At 49.2% G+C, this 20,468-nt stretch overlaps 2 protein-coding genes across 2 annotated transcripts in view; one reads left to right on the top strand and one right to left on the bottom strand.

Annotated features, from left to right (window-relative positions):
• Positions 1 to 362: 362 nt before the first annotated feature.
• GSG1L2 (GSG1 like 2) lies at positions 363 to 11,013 on the bottom strand. The gene is given in 7 exon segments (XM_054571102.1): positions 363 to 518; positions 1,001 to 1,209; positions 2,252 to 2,299; positions 10,126 to 10,152; positions 10,155 to 10,305; positions 10,307 to 10,584; positions 11,010 to 11,013. Coding segments are annotated over 7 exon segments (873 nt in total).
• A 2,455-nt stretch (positions 11,014 to 13,468) lies between these two features.
• Positions 13,469 to 20,468, top strand: part of GLP2R (glucagon like peptide 2 receptor) — a 65,964-nt gene continuing 58,964 nt past the window's right edge. The window contains exons 1-2 of the mRNA XM_054571083.1: positions 13,469 to 13,569; positions 20,349 to 20,436. Coding sequence (XP_054427058.1) covers positions 13,504 to 13,569; positions 20,349 to 20,436 — 154 coding nt within the window. The 5' untranslated portion in view covers positions 13,469 to 13,503. The remainder of the gene's footprint in view (positions 13,570 to 20,348; positions 20,437 to 20,468) is intronic.

Raw genomic sequence — 20,468 nt, 5'->3', positions numbered from 1 at the left:
CTGGGAATCGAACTGGTGACCTTTTGTTTTGTGGGACGTTGCCCAACCAACTGAGCCACACTGGTCAAGGCAGCTTCTCTTCCTCTTAATGCGCACATGCTCCCTCTCTCTTTCGTACACTCACTAAAGTCACTGTCAGGAAAGCTGGAGATGTGCATTTAAACTGGAGGGTCAATGACTGACATCGTCTGTCAGCCTTCTCTCCTTTCAAGAGGCTGGAATGAGAGGCTGAAGCCAAGGGGTTTAGAGAAGGATGAGATAGTGAGTGGAAGCTTTACCTGGACTCCGCCTTCGGCAGCCCACCCCAGAGGGGCTCATTGTGGACATCAGAGCCCGTGCAGACCTGGCAGCCACGAGCGCCGCTAGCACACGGACGCCTTGACTGGGGCACCTGGTGGCAGGTGCTCAGAGAGACCCACCAGGGCATGCCCCGCAAGGCTGCGAGCAGCTTCTGTTTCCCAAACAGCCTCCGAGGCCTCTGGTTCCGGGAAGCTGTGTTGAGGGTGCTGAGTGCCCTTCTGCACGGAAGTAAGACCCCCAAACGGAGTTCTTTATTCTTATGGGATATTTACGCCAAACTTGGATAATAATTTTTACCAGGCTACCGTTTATTGAGTACTTACTGTATACTAGGTACATTCTTATTTAGTCATCACCATAGCCTATTGAGATATCTGGCTTAGAGCAGTCAGGTAACTTGCCCAGGGTCACACAGCCATTAAGTAGCAGAGGGCTGACCCCAGACCGGATTTCTCCACAGACTCATGCCTAACATCTCTACTAAACTAGGCAATTTCTGTTCTCAGAGCCTGTGTCCTCCCTCCCCAGGGTTGTGATAAAACATGCTGATCACTGTTATTCACCATCCATGCCTCTCCCCTTTCTTTTCATCAGTCACCCAAAGCATCGTCACTTCCCCCAGTGGGACTGATGAACTCAGTGACTTCTGCAGTGGCCCAGCTCTCCTGCTGAACTGGCCAGTGGCAGGAAGGAGCCGGACCGAAGCCTCGTGGCTGGCTCTGGGCAGGCTGTGGGTGGCATGCCTGCTGCAGTGACGCTGGGGCACCGTGAGGACGGCCACAGCGGCATCCACGTGGAATCAGGGGAGCCCAGAGGAGCCGTAACTCAGTCTGGAGCCCGGAAGGATGGCACCTATCAACGTCAGGAGGATATTCAGGACCTCGGCCCCGATGGACAGCCGCAAAACACCTGCAAAAAGTAGGCAAGACAGAGATGCTGAGCACTTAGAATTCAGCAGAATTAGGATATTCAGTCCTTAGGTTAAGTTCACTTCTAAGACAAAAAATAAACAACAAATGCCACATGGTGAAAACCACAGATATCTGATGAATCTTGGAAATATGGCGGTGAAAGGGGGCTCCTGGGCTTGAAAGAAGAGTTTGTAAAGATTATCCTTTGCTGGAAAGAAGGAAAATTAAAAGAACTAAAGCAAAACTCTGATGTGAGTACATGAGAGATACTGGGGTCTCCATTCCACAGTTTCAAAATGAATGTATTGTTTTGATTCCACCAGAATACATTGTCTTTTTAAATAAGCACCTAGATGAACTTACACAGGGGCAGAGGAGTCTGAGAGTTTTAAGAGCCCTGATTAGAGATGCCAAAACCTTACTTGTTTTTGTGTGGGCCAGTTATTTACCCTCCACATGGGATCTCACCTGTGGCCTCAAGGAACTGGGTTGGATGTGGCGGGGAATGGAAAGAGGGGAATAAAAAGGAAACTAATATTGGTAAAGGCCTCCTATAAGGCAAGTCAGGAACTGGGGACACGGCAATGAATGAAACAGAAGTGATCCATGCCTATACTCCAGTTGTGGAAACAGATACTAAGAAAGTTAATACAAATTGGATGCATGTTTTAAAGAAGAAAGAGTGCAATGGGCAGTGGTCTGCCAGAACTCATCTCTTCTCAACTCTGCGTTCACCTCATATTGACAGCTTGAAATTGGCCACTGTGGGAGTATTTACACCATGGAAAGTGGCAAATGCTACCAGTCTGGGCTTCCCCTTCACCCCCACTCAGCAGGGTTGGTTCTTTAACATTTTCTAGCACCACTAACTACAGCACACAAGAAGATACCCAGTGGCTCTAGCTTTTGGACTCAATTAACGAAAAAGAAAAAAAAGCCTATCAATAACTCTCTCATCTTTCCTCCACCCCAACAAAAATAATAAAAATTGTCCAAATTGTGAGAAGATCTGGTGGACAGAAGATGAATAAGGTAGTCACCTTGTTCTTCAGCTGGTATTATACTCTGGAAACTCCTGCACTTTTCACCTAGAAGATAAAGAAAATATATTCATAAGTAGGGTAAACCTTGACAATTAGGGGAAAACTGTGTTCCTAGCTCCTAGAGTGTATCCCAGGTCATTTTGAACAAGGATTGGGGAGTGTGGGGGTCTGGTGTATTGTTCTCAGGTATGTAGCGCCCCCTTCCTGTGGGAACATGACATAGTCCTGCCCTAGTAAAGCCAGGCTTGGCCACGTGACTTTCTTTGGCCAATGAATTGGGAGCAGAAGTGAGGTGGGTCACCTCTGGTCAGAGGCTTGCAAAGTCACTATGTTGTCCATGTGGTTTTCATTCCCTTGCCTCTGTGATGGCAGAAGCACATGTCCAGATAAAATCTGCATCAGCTTGGGTCCCTGAAGGGCAACAGTGAGGAGACACTGCTTGTCAACCTGAAAAGTACATATAGAATGAGCTACAAATGAATTGATTGGTTTCAGTCGCTGGGATTGGAGGTTGTTTGTTACTGCAGCAGAACCTAGCCCGTCTGGACTGATACTGCCAGCCTTAGACCAGTCGTAATCAGCTTCCCAAACAGCATTCATTATGATACGCGTCTCAAATAATGTTTCTGGTTCGAGGGAAAGGAACAAAGTTAGTAATGATTTTTTAAATGAATTTGAAGAGATTTCAGAACTCTCTCTCTTACTCAGTGACCCAGTTACCTGCATTCCATCATGTTGTCTGGAGTATGAAAGGAAAGGGAGGATTTATTGAGCATGCACCTGGCACTGGGCAGAAGCCACCACCAGACTTGTTTTGCACACCTGGGGGGAGTGCTTTGCCTTTATCATCATCAGGTTGTACACACTGGCTGGCGAAGCTTGCGTTGCTGCCTTAGATCTGCAGTGCCTTTGAAAGACCTGAACCCATGAATATCCACTTAGTATATAGATGTAACCAAATTCTGGTTTGGGGGTGAATGACAGAGGGAGAATTGAGAACAGCAACTCACCCAGTGGGATTCTGTCCCGGGAGGGAACCCCACTTTGTCTCCGTGCATATCAGCCCCACTTTGAACCGCAGGATGTACAGAGGGAGGAGCCTGGGAAACGGCCTGGTTTTTCCCTGCCTGGTTTAGGGGAGCGCAACCAGAGACCTCGGAGGCAAAATGGCTGGTACGAGACACTCAGGCAGGGACTGTCTCGGCATTGGAACTCGGGTCTGCAGGGGCGCAGCCCGATGCTGTCCTGCGGCACGGACTGGACACAACCCAGTGGACAGCAGGGAAGGTGCCAGGGAGACAAAGTGGCCTGAGACACTGGGAGCTGCTCCCAGGCTGGGCTGGAGCAGCTAAAATGGATTAAGGTGCAAAAGCGAAAGGGCACAGGTCATCAGCTCTTCAAAGGAGTGGCTTCAATAGTCCCCACGTGAGCCTTGCTTTGCAGGTTAACTGAGATAATAGACAGAAAAGTTCTCTCACAGTTAATATGCACTAAAACCTTTTTGGAATAAAGTGGGTTCTATTGGGCAAGTACGGGCATACCTTGCTTTATTGTGCTTCATTTTATTGCGCTTTGCAGATACCGTGATTTTTACAGGTTGAAGGTAAGACCCCCTACCAGCAAAAAGATGACAACCCGCTGAAGGCTCAGATGATTAGCATTATTTAGCAAAAAAGTATTTTTAACTAGCATATACATTGTTTTACAGACATAATGCTATTGTACATTTAACAGACTACAGTATAGTGTAAACATAACTTTTATATGCACCGAGAAACCAAAAGTACTCACGTGGCTCACTTTATTTCGGAATTCGCTTTACTGAGGTGGTCTGGAACCGAACCTGCGATATCTCCTAGAGGTCGTAAACCTTGACTTGCCGGCTCGTCCTCCACAAGCGGGGCCCCACTCCTTCGCGTTCCCCACAGTCCCTTCGCTGGGCCTTAGGAAGACAAGGAACAACGCCTGAGTTTACAGGGCAGCCGTTTGGCGGGGCTGTTCTGCTGGGATATTTTCCGACTTGCCTGTGCAGCAGGAATTCATCTGTCACGTAACTGTCCCGACAAGTGGCCTGAAGGAGGGTAAGTGCACGGCCGCAGCGGAGGCCACGCTCAGGGCTAATCTTCAGCCGCAGGGCCTCACGGCTTTTCATTTCAGTCTACTTCGGACTGACGTGATTGGACTTGTTTCCTGGTCGATCCTCTGATCTTGGCAGCAGTGGTGGTATTATGATCCTAATAGCAAAAATGTGTCCTTGTCCCTCAGTTCTACCAGGGAGGTCCCCACAGCGTTGGGGAGATCTCAGCACTCAGCCCTGCTCTCCCTGTCCTGTGGGGCAGAGGCGGCCCTTTCCCTGTGGCACCTGCTCAGATCCTCATTGCAGCCCGGCGAGCCAGGCCGGCGGTGAGAGCAGCAGGTGGACGCCGGGGTTGGAGTGCGGCACCTGCATCCGAAAGGCCTGGCTCTTGTGCCTGGATCTGCCACAGTCAGTAACCACAGCACATTTCTTGACCTCTCTGAGCCTTGCCTTCTTCGTCTGCAAAACAGGTACAATAAAAGTCCTCCAATGTGAAAGTACAGGGTCCAGCACAAATAACGCCCCTTTTTTATTGCAACATCTTTTATTACAGAATCATAAGCATGTAATCCTGTAACATAACAATATCACACTCAAGCACACCATATGACATTTTAGGTGAAATGTTCAAATTAAAACTATAAATTATTACACCTACCCATAGTATTACACCTACCCATACCCTACCAACCACACTCAAGCAGGCGTTACTTCTGTTGGCCCTATATTTTGAGAACTGCCTTACACTTGTCTTTGTGTCTAATTATTGGTAGAGGCAAGTACAAACATCCATTTATTGCAATTTGATGGCCGGGGTCGTGCAGGGTGGTAGAGCCAAGAACTGAAGCAGGGTTTTCCCACCTGAGACCCATAGGGCATGGACAGCTAAGGGTCTGCCTTGCCTTCCGAAGAAGGTGCCTTTTCTTGTAGGACTAACGCCGAAGCCAGGTGCAGAGCCGGGGCCAGGCGGAGAAAACGAGGTGGTTAGCCGAGGAGATAAAGAGAATTTACAATAGCTTAGAAGGGTGAGTTTAGCCCGGGTGCAAACGGTCAGACCATAGTGGCCCCTTGATGCCTATCAATCCCCAGAAGCGGTGTCCCTTCTGAATAAGGCCGGCAGGATTAAAAAGCAAAATCTTTTTAAATCCCGTGAAGCCAGCGTGGCGGGTGCTGCATAGCCCGATGGTGCTCGGCCAGTCAGGCGGTGCAGCCAGCCAGCCCAGGAGCAGGCGCCCAGGTCCCCGGAGGTCACCTCTGTCCCGCCTCCTTTGCTTGTTCCCCCTCCCTTTATGGGGGGGCCCAGGCCCCTCCGCCCTTAAACTTTTTGAGTTTAGCAGAGCAGCATAGATCGGAAATGAACAAGTCTCGTTGACCGATTCATTAGCCTAAGGAAAAGGACATTTTGCCTAAGTGCTGCCTCAACCAGGACTTTGATTTCGAATGCTCATGTCAGAGGGTGGACTTGAAGGTGCTGCCTCCCCTTGAGGCATGTCAGGCATTAGGAGGGAAGTGACAGGTGACTTGTGCAGAGGCTGTCCTGAAAGAGCACCTCAGGTACGGGCTCCCAGGGAGGGTCCTCTTCTAGAGGTCAGAGGCGGAGTTGATTCAGAAGGAAAATATCCCGGGAGCCTCAAGCGTACCCACCCTCCTCCGGGTGGAGTCAGTCCTTCCTGCCAGGGCTCCCTAGCTCCCCTTGCACCTTCTGACCCTCCCTCTAAAGCACTGCCGGGGTGCCCTCCCAGGCCCCTCCACATCGCCCAGCCACCTGGGATAAATGAGACAAAACAGCAGATGCTTGTACGGAGTAACCCCCTTCCCCCGTGGAGCCCCAGCTGCACTGGGAGGCACACAAGTGTTCTGTGCAACATCTCCCAGCCCCTGGGAGAGTTCCCGGGGAACTCCAGGTACCTCTCTTCCCCTGACCAGCCCAGGCCCTGACAGTGCTGAGCGCACAAACCCACATGACCCTAAGGCTGAGCTGAGCAAGGGGCTGCCCCTCCTGTAGCTGAGGAGGAGATTTCAAGGTCATTGGCATTCCCTGGCCAGCCCTGCTCCATTCCCTTTCCTTACCTCCTGCAAGCATTTTCTTACAACCTCTGATGTATTATACCTTGCGTCTTATCCTCTTACATCATGTTTGCTGTTATTTTTGTCGGCATGTGGCAAAAAAGTAATCTAAATATTTTGCTTGAGGGGTGTTTAGTAATATGTGAAGGTGATAATATTCTTCTGGGGGAAAAGGCGTTCTGTCCTCCTTCCCTCCTTCTACTAACATGATGGCACTATTTAGAGCCCCCGGTTTGCCTGGACGGCCTTCTATTAGGAAACATATGAAAATGTGAGTAGAGACTTTTTAGATCGATGGTCACAAACTGGTTTGTTGATCACTATAAGACGATGAATTGCTCTTCAGTTAAGTTTTGGGTATGGTGGGGTACGAGGCAAAGTTCAGGCTAAGGGTTAAGAAATTTGAGTTGCCTGTCTAGTTCTTCAGTAGCTGGCTGTACAATCTTCAGTGGGGCACTTCTACCTCCAGTTTCACTGTCAGAAAAATGTGCCTACTGTTCTAGGTCACTTTTCCAAAGAGCGTTCCACAGAACACTGGTCTCCCCAAAATATGAATCCTTATTTTACATAGGAATTTTCTGGGGGAAATACAGCAACAGGTTTCTTTATTGTGGGAATTCTCAGATATTTTAATGTACTAATGAACACGTGAATTTACACAAAGAAAATGTAATAGGCGACATTTTCCAAATTTGTTTGACTATTGAAACTCTTTCTATTTAATTTTACAAAGAATATCTCAACAAGTATGTCTGTGGAGTAATCTTTGAGTAAACCCAGCAAGGCACTTATTAAAGTCTCTTTCTGGCTTGACCTCAAGTATATAAGATGCACATAAATCAGAGGGGAACTCAGTACATTCTTTGTTTCTCCTTGGCTGTGCCCATGAATCATGGGAACATCAGCCCTCCTTGGACTGCAGCGTGTGCTCCTGACTGGCAGTGTTTGAAACCTCTCTGGGCTGGGATCCACGAGAAGGTGGTGTGTGTAGTAAGCACTCCACAGACTGGCAGAAGCACCAAGGGGAGCCTTGTCTTTGGTGGATGACGCCTGAAAGACCCTTACACTGGCCCTCACTGTGCTTTTGGCCCGGGGACAATGGATCATCTACCCGCATAGTGTTTGTGTAAGTGTCTTAGGCATGTGCCCCATGCAGCCAGACAGTTCACAGCTGCGCCTGGTCCTCCCTGAATCTCAGAGCTTTGCCATTGCAGAAGAGGTACGTTTTCCAGTCCCACCCTTTCCGCGAGCCCCACCCACGAACGCCCTTTCTCCCGGTCAGTCTCCTCGTCCCTGGGGGAGCAGCTCCGTGTCATTCTCTAACTCTTATCCTCGAGGTCAGGCTCTACTCTGGCCTTGCCTCTCTGACGTGACAAATAATCATGCCTCGGGTGTTCTCCCGCTAGGCTTTTTCATCCTAGGGCCCGTGGTCCCATTCAGTCCCTTGTCCTGGAGTGACCAGGGCCTTATGCTGTGGGGGAGGAGACGCCACCTGAGGTGGCCCCGAAGGGCCTCGCGAATGAAGCTCTGTAACGGCCCTTCCCCCTCTCCCCCGCTCTGTGTTCCGACGCCAGCACCGGGGCCTTTGCTCACTCGGTCATCCGCCTGGACTACCTGCCTGCCCAGCCTCCTCCTATGAAATCACAGTGCTGCTCTGAGGCCTGTGCAGGGGCCACCTCCTCCCGAGAGCTTCCCTGCGCCCAGGGCTGCAGACCGCCTCTCCCTCCTTTCCATTCCCATATCGTGTGGGAGTCTTGGCTGTAACAACGACCGTGTTTTTCCTTAGTTTTATCTCAGTCCTCACCGCTGTGGTCAGCTCGCCTCTGTGCCCCTCATTCTCCTCATCCTGTGGCTGATGTGGGGATGGCTTGTAGCGAAGTCATTCCACACTGCAGTGGGCTCCCCCTTTCCGGAGGGTCTGCCGTACCCAGGGGGATGGAGGAGCTTATCAGAAATACAGAGAATACCAGATAGAAAAGAAAACAGAGGAGTAGAACAACAGTGCTATGAGGGTGGGAAAGGAGAAGGTAATGAGAAATTCCAGGAGAAAACAATAAGCGGTACAAGAAATTCAATGCAATGATAGCGCCTCCCTGAGTTTGTTATGAGCAATATTTATACAGTCTAAATAAATTGCTGGTTTATGGATTGAAATGAAACATCAGTATACCTATATTAGGAGCATAGCAGAGCAGACGTGGAATGTGGTGGCGTGAGAGGTTTATCCCAACAGAAAGTCAAGAGAATGTTTAGCATGAAGACAGCAGTGTCTTTGTAAACATAGACACAACTACCAGAAGAAACAACGAAGCTAAACATGGTTTCCCTTGAGGGGTGGGACGAGGTGATGGAACAGGAAGGAGCAGAGGACTCTTCGTTTTTCTTTTAAGCCTTTCAAAGTGATTCGGTATCTATGTGCAAATGGTACCTTGGCTACATCCTTTTTAAAGGATGCAGATGTTTAGGCCCCATCCCAGACCCGTTCAGTCCGAATCTCCGGGGCCAGGCACCCGGCGTCGGACAGCCTTGCTGGGTGACTGTGATGTGCACTCGCATTTGATAACCGTCGTGACGCTTACATGTAGCTATGGAAACAGAAGCGGGCCGTCGTCAGGTGGGCACTTGGAAAGGAGGTGGCAGTTCCCGAACAATTTGCCTGTGGGTATTTTCCAAACCAAAAATCTGGGACTGTCTTGGAGACCCTGCAGAAGGCCAGTTTGAGCCTCCCGTGTCTCATGAGGGTAGAGAGACACAGGCAGGGATGGGGAGGAGCCCCCAGCATCACCGAGAGTCCCCCTCCTGCCTTGCACTTGGACCTCAGGCAAGAACAAGCAATGCTCTGAGTGTGAGACAAGCGGAGGCAATTAGAAGCCCCAGAAAAACTGTAGAAGAAGCTGTAGAAGAACCTAATGCAGGAAGGCCGGGGCAAGAGAAGTGAGATGGCAGGTCGCTCCGTTCCGCCTGGAGGGGGCGCCTCGGCAGCAGGAAGGGGAGCCCATCCAGACCCGGAGCCCAGGCTTGGGTTTGCAGCCCCGCTGCCTGTGCTGAGGAGTCCAGTCCTCCCCCGATCGCCCCCTGCTCAGCTCTTTAGGAGGTAAAAATACTCTTTTCTGAAATACATGCTCATCCTTCCCTTTCGTCTTCTCTCTCCTCGTCCTTTACTATTTCCCTCTCTGCTAATCTGTCAAACTCACAGAAGTTCTGAACATGTTGATGAACCCGGGCTGAGTAATGTGGGCGGGAAGGGAAGGGGCTTGTCAGTTACATGAGGTGAAATTCTCTGAGCCTCAGTCTCCTCATTTCTGAGATGAGGAAATAATTTTTACTTTGTTGGCTTGTTTCAAAGAGAGCCAGGGATAAAGGTGTAACTTGTTAAGGGTTTTGCTTCTGGTAGGTGCTCCGCAAAGGGGCCCCCTTCCCGTGGATGATGTTAAAGATCTGTTTTCTAAGAGAACCTTCCATTCCTAGACCCCTTACATGTGCAGGGGTTCAGTTTAATGAATATCGACACTATGTCAGGCACCATTGCAAGTGCTCTGTGTGCATCCGGTCATTTAACCTTTATACTGCTATTGTTCCTATTTTATAGATGACAGAACGGAGGCTTGGAGGGGCGAAGGGACGCCCCCAAGAATGCACCAGCGGCAGCTCTGGGATTCAAACCCAGGCCGCCTGCTGCGGGCACCGGCCTGCACCTGCCACCCCGGAGCCTGCGGGCCATGCTCACCTGCGCTGTCCCCGGGGCTCTCCTTGTGTGGAACCTGCACCGGATGAACTTGCCGTCCCCCATCCCCCAAAGGTACTGGACAGCCTGGCTCTCGTTGTCCCTTCTGCTGTTGCTGCTGCTCCCGCTGAAATGAATGCAGTGCAGCTCTCCCGAGCGTTCCCGACATGGAACCACCCTCGGGGGTCCCCTCACACCAGCAGCTGCTGCCCAGGGCCGTGAGGGAGAAGGCCAGGGCGAGGCAGGTGGGGAGGAGGGCCAGTGCGCCGCTGCCGGGCCCTGTCCACGGGTGAGGTGTGCAGGCCGCGCTGAGCGGTGAGCCCCTCCCCCGCCGCTCGCCTTGTTTCCCAGCCTCCTCGGCCCGGCCCTCTGGCCTCCGCACGGTCTTCTGTGCTCTCCCGGGGGCCTCGCTGCGCGGCAGCCCTGCGGCCGGCCCGGGGCAGCCGTGCCAGCGCCTGCGGCCTGAGAGGCCAGGGAGGAAGCACACAGCTGGGGCGGCTCCCGTCGCAGTCCTCCCCAGGATGGAGATGTTCGGAAGAGCGTTGGTTTTCCTTTTTTTTTTTTTTTTTTAATGTAGTGAAATATATACAGTGTAAAATGTACCATCTTAGTCATTTTAAATGCACAGTTAAGTGCATTCACATTGTGCAAAGGTTCTCCAGAACCCTTGTCATCTGGCGAAGTTGTACCCAGGCGTCTCTAACTCGCCATTCCCCTCCCCCCCTCCGCCCCGCGCCCCGCCCCCCCCGCCCCGCCCCCCCCCCGGAAGCCACCACTCTGCATTCTGCCTCCGTGAGTGCCATCACTCTAGGTGTAAGTGGAATTTGCCTCTTTATAACTGGCTTATTTCACTTAGCTTAATGTCCTCAAGGTTCATCCACGTGTACTCATGTCGGAATTTCCTTCCTTTTAAAGGCTGAATTATTTCCCATTGAATGGAGGTAGTCTGTTTTGTTTATCCAAACATCTGGCTTGTTTCCACCTTCTGGCTGTTGTGGAGGGTGCTGGCTTTGGTGGAAAGCCAGGGGCGGTTTGGGTGGGTTGCTGAGTATAGTCTCCCCACCCTTGCCTTTGGCATTGAGCAGGGCCCTCGGCCTGGGATCTGGGGAATCTCAAGGCCTGCACAGCCTGTTCCCTGCCCAGCCCCACGGTGGGGGACCTCCTGTTTGAGGGACTCGAAGGGACTCAAGGTTCGGCGGCCTGCTTCGGGCCTACGCGCTCTGCAGAACAGGGCAGGCTGCTGGCCCCACACATGGGGCAGAATTCAGCACCGTGCTAGAGCCTCGAAAGCTGGCCAGCAGAGCCCTTGGCCCTTCACTCGGGCCCTTACAAAGGAGGCCCTGCAGGACCGGTGGCACGAGGGAGACTTACATTGCTTCGTGCGCAGAGGACATTCATGAAGCTGTGAGGGCAGCTGAGCAGCAGAAGGTCCCACGTGGCATCTGAAACATACAGGTTCTTGATCACATGGGAGGTGCCTCCTGCAGACCCCCAGGTATAACCGAGAATCTACCAGCCTGGGCAGCTGGGCGGGAAGGGCGGCAGCGCTTGGGTTAAAATCCCTCGTCCGTGCTTCCCTGCTGGGGAAGGCTGGGGAGAGGTGCTGGCGGTCGCCTGAGAGCCCTGTGCACTCCGTTTGCCATGTTTTATCACTTGATGGCCTCCATCCAACCATCAGAAAAAAAAAATGTTTTTGAGAAAAAGAGATTAGAGCAAATATTCTTACTAGGAAGGCATTTTAAGCCAGCCTTAACTGTGCAGCTACAGAACAACGTTACAGCCACATGAAAAGGACCGGGGCCCGTCACTGGGCATTTTTCTCCCTCTGTGTCACGTCGTCCTGCTCTCTGTTGTCCCAAAGAGCTGACCACATTGATTCCAAGGTCACATCATCAGAAGAGTCCACTTTGGAGGTCTTTGTTTGTTATGAGCATTCATGGCTGAGGTTTAAAATCTTGCCACATGGAGTTCTTAACACTTCCAAGGGTTTCTATTAAGTGATTGACGTGCTCTTGTTTTTCTCCAGCTGTTCAGAATTCACTCAGATAAGTTAACTAAGAGAAGCTCCTATGGTTCAGCTTGAATGGGACATGTTCTTTTTACCTCTTGCTGACCTGCATTTCATCTGGTCGGGATACGTTCCCCTGGCCCTCCAGTGTGGGAGGCTGGGAAGACTTGGAAGGGGATGTGGGGAGCTGGACAGAGAGAGGCAGGGTGACAAGGGCTGAGCAGAGCCTTTCAGAAGCGCATCGATGAGACTACTAGAGAGATGGCACTTGCCTACAGATTTAGGGTACGATAAGGCAACTCACCAAATAGCTGCAGCCAGGTGACCCTGGTCAGAAGAGCTGGGTTAGTATCCTGGCTCTGCCATTTACTGCTGTGTAGCCTTGGACAAGCAGCCTAACGTTCTGAACCTCAGTTTCTCAGCTGTCAAGTGGAGAAATATCACATCCTCCCAGGGGTATTGTGAGGATGCGTGAAATAGGATGTCGGAGGCAAAGCTTTTGTAAATGTGAATTGTGATGAGGAAGTACAAATATAGTAGTTAGTAAGTAAGGGATGGAGCGTGTATTCCACAAAAGGATCTGCCAGGTGGGCTGAACGACATGTTCAGAACAAGTGGGCAATGAAGAGGAGTGCGTGTTTGACTTTTCGGCGTGTTGTTTTGCTTTTATGTAGACAGAACTCAAGTCTCTGACTGGGCTTTTGCTTCAGATCGTGGGTCAGGAGCTGCTCTCCCTGGGACCAGGCAGCTGTTTCTCGTGAAGACTTGGCAAGACAACCTTGGTGGCTGGGCCCAGCCTGGCCTGGACAATCTTAATGCCTTAAGAAGAAACGTCTCCCTTGTGAAGACGCCCGCCTCAGAACTGGCTCACAAGGTCCATCCTCTCGGGCTGGCTGCTCCTCTGCAGCTCGAACCCAGGCCCGTTGCACCCTGGTCTTGTGGATTGAGCCAGTCCTCAGGGTGGAACCTATTGACCGCCCTGCTTTTCCTCTTCGGCCTCTGCTGAGGACGTCCCAGAAAACACAGCTGACTCAGGGGAGGTCTGGGAAAAATCTCCCCGGCTTTGCGGGGGCCGGGTGGGGGCTGAGCCACTGCTGATGAGAAACTTTGGAGATTCAGTAGATTGGTCTAGACTGGTTCAGACACTCTTGACGCGGTGTGGAGAGGGTTTGTGCAAACATTTCCTCTCTGCACAAAGAGGAATGCAAGGGGAGGCTGCCTGTGGTACATCCTGGACTGTTAGACAAGTGTGCCCGCCCCTGTGAAAGTGCAGCGAGGAAGGCGAGGCCGACACGGAGCGGGGCAGGGCCTGGGTCCGCGCTGCCCACTCGCCTCCCCGCTGCCCGGGGGGCCAGCCTCTCCCCTCCCGCGGGATGTGCTCTCTCCAGCCCCCTGCACGGCCCTTTCTCGCTCTGCTGCTTCTGGTTTCCATCAAACAAGTAAGAGCAGTTTTTATTATAATAATAATTATTATTATTGTTATTATCAGTTGTACATATTTTATGATTACAGAAGCAATTTAGGCTTCTTGTAGGCAATTTAGGAAATATAAAACAGTATTAAGACAACGATTAACCATCATGCTAGCATTCAGATGTAATCACTGTTAATATTTTGACATCTTTTCCTAAGTCCTTTTTCTATGCTTTTTTTTTTTTTAACACAGCTGAAATGATGATGCCTAAAACATTTTGTACCCTGCTTCCCCCCTTACATTATGTTACGGGTGTTTTCCCGTGTCAGTGCACACCCTGGAAATGCCGCTGCGTATGGCCCGCCCTCTGCGTCTACCCTGGTCTCACATGTGAGGCTTTGGGGTGATTGGATAGCGGTTTATTTTTTTCTTTCCTTTCTTCTTCCTTCCTTCCTTCCTTCCTTCCTTCGTTCTTTTTGTTCTTTCTTTTTATTATAAGAATATAGGATGCTCATTGTTTTAAAAAGTAAACTTATAAAATCCAAGGAAGCATGAACAGGGACTACAGCTCACTGTCATGCCACCACCCAGAGATCACCCTCATTCACATTTCGGGGCTCACGCTTCCAGACATTTTTCTAACATTTATTTACATACAGTTTTTTTTTTTTTAAAGAAACCAAACAGGTTCTTACTATAAATATTGTCTTACAATCTGCTTTTTTTCTGAACAAAATACAGTAATAAAACCCAACCAACATTTTTTTTTGAATGCTTACCACACGCCAGGGGCGGTGCCAGGCGCCTCCCTTGTGTGATCTCACGGCACGCTCCCGGCAGCTCTGAGGGGAGCTCTGTTAACTCCATTTTGCAGAAGATAAAATGGAGTCTTGAGGAGGTTGAACATTTTTTAACATCACTAAATGTAGCTCCATGGCATGAGGTTCATGGGCTTCAGGGGCGTATTCTGATGTATATAACCATTTTCTTTTGTTGGGCACTCTGGTAGCTTGTCTTATTCTCATCCAAGGAGCTGGCACCTTTGCTCCTTCCTTTTCCAAGGTTCCTTTTTCGTCCTGGGCCATGAGGTGAAGGACCCCAGCTCCATTCATCTGAGTAAGGAAGGTGCCTTGCGGCATGTTCTCTTGCTCCTTTGATGTGTGGGCAGAGTTGGTGGCTCCTCGCAGACTGGGAATTCCAATCCCTTCTGCCTCTACGGGGGGTAGGTGCTGGGACGCCAGACCTCATGTGGTCACCGTGTCAAGCTTTCTTCAGTGCTAGCCCAGGATCAAACAGGCATAAAGCCCCGACCGAATTTTCTGCATCCAAATTCTCTCAAAGGCTATCTTGAAGTCCTCATAGCAGATTGTAGAGGTGAGTCCAATCGATGGTTTCATGGGCTTCTTGCATGGGGGCAGCCTCTTGGTTAGTGACCAGGACGTTTTTGAGGGGCAGGCAGCCCTCACCTGCCTCCTACCCCAGGACTTACTTGGCTAGTAGAGGGGCCGTTGCTGGGAAAGTTGACATGAACCCCTCACCCCTGCTTCAATTCTCTGTCTCACATTAAAACTGATATAGGCAGCCAGTTATCTAGTCTTGTTCACCTTCTAGGCACAGCTATGGACAGACGGCCGGTTAGGTGCCAGGCGCCGCTGCAGAACTTTGCCCTTGTCGTAAATCGCCATGCTTAAGCCCCACAGCAAGCCTCTGAGAAATGTGTTATTACTATGAACCCATTTCATAGACGGGGAGGTTAAGCTTCACAGGACTTGAGTGATCGCCAGTGATCCTGCAGCTCAGAGCCGTGGAGCCATGGCGTCTCTGCAGGGCATTTGAGGGAACATGTTCTTCCTTAGCATTCCTTGGAAGCTGCTGACCTATCAATATTTACATGTTAAAACAGCACCTCTGCAGCGCCCCTTGCCAGCTTAGACAGGGACAAAACCACACCTTCACTCCTTCGCTCTGAGACCTGCATAATCAATAATGTGCCTGCTGGCTTGTCCCGTCCCCGCTCTGCCACTCGGCCTGTTTTCAGAACCCCGAGGCTCTGTCTGCCCCACAGTGTGTCTGCAACCCTGATGGCCCCCTCCTGGTTCTCCAGATGTTTATATCACGAGGCTTTGTGTAGACTTTCATGGTGAATTTTGCTTGTAGATGCTTTCCTTGCATGGATTATAAATGATCATGGTGTGTTTTCTGGCAGGAAGGCTTCATAAAAATTCACTTAATGAAACATTCTCAGGGACAGTTTTGTTTCCAAATCAAGCAGGGAAACGATGCTGTGGTCTCGCTTCTCCCCGCCCCCCTCACTCGCCCTCACGACTCATGCAAGGTAGTTAGCAGTTGTTTGGGCATCAAAAAACATAAAACTCTTTAAGGCTATTCGAGAAGAGAATTAGTGGTTCTTTCATACATTGCTGATGGGATTGTAAAAAGGTACATATTTTTAAATTTAAAAAATTATTTTTGGCCAGGATGGGTAGTTTGGCAGTACATTATCAAACCCTTTAAAAGTGTATACATTATGACCCAGAAATCCCAGTTCAGAGAATTTCTCCTAATAGAGATGTGCTCAAACATTTATGAATATTTTCATTGCAGCATCATTTATATTAGCAAATAGCTAAAACAATACAGGTCTCCAAAGCTAGAAAATTAAAAAAAATTAATGTTATCACATGTATCCCTAGAAAATTGTCGCTATTAAAATGGTGTTCTAGAAGAATAGTTCTTGAAATAGAAATATATTCACAATATATCTTCTAGTGAAAAAGAAGCTACAGAATGATAGGATTTCCTTTTTGGTTGGAATGAAAAGGAGGAAAAGAATGTCTGCGTGCAGAGATGATAATTTCTGAGTAATAAGATTGTGATTTTTATCTTCTCCCTTTTTGCTTATCTATAGTTTTAGTCTTATTTACAATGCAGTATCTTCCTTCCATTACACATAATATTAGAAGATATATTTAAAGAAAGTCAACAAAATGCTTTTTTCCCTGTTTTCCTGAATCCCTTCTTGGCCAAGTTAGTCACTGATGTTGTTACCTAAGCAAGAAAAAGAGGATCCGAGCCAAGCGGGGCTTTTCCAGTTAGAAGAACATGCAGTTGCGGACGGCTTCTCTCATTATCGTGTTTGCGTCTGGCTGTGACCGAACTTGCATTTCCCTCTGCCCTGTTTGGTGTCTTTAGGACAAGTACCTGGGAAGATATTCTGAGTTTTTCTGGCTTTCCTAAACTGACCAAATTCAGTGTTTCTTATGGTTTGTATTTTTTTTCCTGTTTTTGAGGATGGCCCTTAGTCAAGACAAAGAGCAGGGGAGAGGGGACTGTTAGTCCAGGGACAGCTCGCACATACGACACTGATCTTACTGTCTCTTCCTCAGTGAAGTCGCCAAAAATGCACACAGCACTTTATCCAAGAAAGGGCCTTCCTTTTGTGACTTGGCAGATTCTGGAAGTTTACAATTTGTTTATCAACTTCTCTGTTAAATTTGTAAAACTAATATAGAGTTAGTTATGGTCTTGTTAGGATGTAAAGCATTCTCATGTGTTCATAAACTCTCATCTTGTCTCTTGGGCCATAACACAGAGATATATTATTAACGGAGATTCAAAACTCATTGGAAACTGAAACCAAGGGATAAACGTCAATGATCTAATCATCACGATCACCATCATTATTATTCATTGGCTAATCCCATGGTCCCCAAACGGTGAGCTAAGATGCCCCAGGGCGCTGCTGGGAATTCACAGGGGCGCTGTAAGATAATTTGATTTTTTGAGGGAAGCAGCCATCCATGACAGCCGAGTGAATTACCAGCTGGAGGCAGTTCATGGTTTCAACATTATATCATGCCACACTGCTTTTTGTGGCGTTGTATTTTTCTGAAGTTGCCGTGATAGAAAGCAATCACTGCATAAAAATCAATGTGGAACAAAGGTGATTGTGTCCAATCTGAGCCTTAGGTTTAAGAAGTTGTACCAAGTTGTTAGGATGTAAATACTGTGTAAGTCTGTGGGACCTACCTACTTAATAAGCGGGACTTTAGATACTTCTTTTGGCTTCGGGGTGCTTTGCTTCAAAGGCATCAGGAACTGAGAGAGTTTGGGACCCTCTAGTCTCATGATGGCCATACTTGTTCTTCAAAAAGTTGGCTGTGTGGTTCTCTGGGAGAAATGCAAAGGACACGTTCCCCATGATGCACAGGCCCCATCGTGAATGGCATGGTGCTGGGGGGCGGGGCAAGCTAGGCAGAGGCCGTAGAGTAGACTAATTACTCAGGAGGTGAAAACGGGTTGCCTATGAAGCTCAGACTTTTTTTTGCTACTTGTTTTGTTTTGTTTTATTCAGGGGGTGTGTGTGTGTATGTATGTGTTTGAATACCTTTAGGTGGAGCCTCCCCCAATTTACAATAGGCTCCCCTGGCTTCCTGTTGCTAAACCTGTCCTACTTCATTCTTTCAGGTTATCTGCCTGGCATTTGATGGTGAGAGGAGACAAAGGCACAAACAAAGCCAACTAATTAATGGTTGATTTTAGCCCAGATCACGTATTTAAACCCTCCCACGTTCATGCCCCCTTCCCCTCCTCCCACTGCCCCACCCACCCCTCAACCACGCTTCTGTTTCTTTAGCTGGAAAATGAGGGAGAACAAGGACGACGGCTCCAGCCCTGTTCTAGGGCCTGGTATTTAGGGATGAAAGGCACATCTCAGTCCTCAAAGAATGTGTCGGGTAGTGAAGGCAATGGTCAAGTGAGTCACCGATGACAGTACAATGTGATGGGCCAGGGGACTCAGTCACGTGTGGGGTCAAAAAGCACTGAAGAGGAGCGTTACAAGCTCAAAACTTCAGTGAGAGAGGTGGTCACGTTGGGCCAGGCTTGCTGGGCTTGAGCTGGGCCTTGGGCAGCGACTGGGGAGTGAGCCACGTGAAGATGAGGGTGGAGGGGACGCCTGGGGGAAGAGTAAAGCTGCGAAGACATGAGAGAGGGCAACTGTGGGCGAGCGACTTGGGACTGGGGTGGCTGAGTTAAACCTTGAGTCAACAAGGCCAAGAAGGCAAGGCTTTAGGCAAGAGAGCCCTGCGCTCAGCCTTCCCTGTGGGCCTGTCACTCTGGGACAGTGTGAAGGGGAGACACCAGGCCAGAGGTGGAGGAAATGGGAGGCAGTACTGGACAGGAGAGAAATTTAGGAGGTCAGAATCTCGTGCCTTGGTGGAAGGGAGCGGCGAGGGGATGGGGGGCGGAGAAGGAGGAGAAAAGGACAAGCCCTGGCTTCTGGTTTATGAACAAGACGACAATGGTGCCAGTACTGAGACATTAGGGAAAGAGCCTGCCTGGAAGCAGAGGATGGCGTAAGAATGTCACCTGACTCTCTATGCCAGCCAATTATATACAGCTGACTCTTGAACAGCAAGAGTTTGAACTATGTGGATTCACTTATACAAGGATTTAAAAAAATAAATACCTGTACTGTTTTGATGCACAATTGGGAGTCCCAGGATGTGGAGGGCAGGTTGCATGCATTCATCTACACCTGTTTATACAGGGGGCTTGAACACCCGCCAAGTTTGGTATCTTCAGGAGGCCCAGGGACCAGTCCCCTGAAGATACCAGGGGACAACTAAGTTTTGGGGGAGTCAAAATTTATACATGGGGTTATGACTGAATGGGGCGCAATGTCGGCACCCCAACCCCCACGGTGTACAAAGGTCAACCGTAATCTCCTTTCTCCTAGCAGCCTCTAAGTCCTTTAGGGCAGAGAATGTGTTGAGCTCTTCTTTGTGTCCTCTTCAATTCCTCCCTAACGCAAAATCTGGCACACAATAAGTGCTCAATAAAAATTGAGTAAATTGGAGAAGAAAAAACATCCCTCTTTCCTTTGTAATCCTCACCTGAGGATATGATATTGATTTGAGAGAGAGAGAGAGAGAGAGAGAGAGAGAGAGAAACATCAATGTGAGAGAGAAACACCAATCAGTTGCCTTCCACACATTTTCTGACCAGGGACTGAACTGACGCCTAAGTATGTGCCCCAGCCAGGATCAAACCCGCAACCTTTACGTGTCCGGATGATGCTCCAACCAACCAGCCAGGGGAAAAAGAAAAATCCCCCTTTAAAGCCAAAAGAGGTGGTATGGATACACAATTAGGAGTTGTTAGACAGCCCAACTACCTGGAAGACCAAAAAGTATATTCTGTATATCTAAGGTCCTATGGGATGAAATAGTTAATGTTAGAAAGAAAAAAACTCTAAAGCCTAAGTTCAGTAGCACAGCATCCGTTTGTCCAATGTCTTTGACCCTGGACCTGCAGGCACTTAGGCAGGTGCCAACACCTGGGAGGGAGGTGGGGGATCCCGGGTGGGAAGGTGCGAGCCCCTAAGCAGGATGGTGCAGCCCCTGCCATCGTTCTGGTCCTCCTCTGACACACAATTGAGACTTCTTAGTGTTCTGCTCATCTCTTTGGCATCTGTGTGGTCCTAGAAGCATGCGACTGTTTGTCTGATGGAGCATGAAACTTCAGGATGAGTATCTTGCATCCTCTTGAAATGTCAACCTCCTATGAAGACTTTGGAAAAAAACATTTCATAGTTGCATTAAAACCAATAGGGTAAGATTATGGAATAAATGAAAATTCATATGTATCTTTGAAACAGAACTTAAGCCAAAGAAATTCTATTTCTTGGTGCAGGCCATTATGGGCCCTTCCATTGAAATGTGTGACAACCGTGGTATGAGATAACAGGATCACTCCTGGCTTGCAGCTAACTAGGGGGTCACCATAGTTTTCTCTGCTCAGATTTCAGGATCTCTCATTCAGGAGACAACTCGAAAGTGGGCTCAGTACAAAGAGAAGTGCCTGAGAGACTTACTCAAAGAACCTTCTGGTAAGCACAAGTATTAGTTACTTATGGTGTGT

Source organism: Pteronotus mesoamericanus, unplaced genomic scaffold (assembly GCF_021234165.1).
Source record: "Pteronotus mesoamericanus isolate MK-2021 breed Mesoamerican mustached bat unplaced genomic scaffold, CSHL_Meso_final contig_22, whole genome shotgun sequence".
NCBI lineage: Eukaryota > Metazoa > Chordata > Mammalia > Chiroptera > Mormoopidae > Pteronotus > Pteronotus mesoamericanus.
Note: the sequence above shows the minus strand (reverse complement) of the source record. Positions and strands in the feature narration are given on the sequence as shown.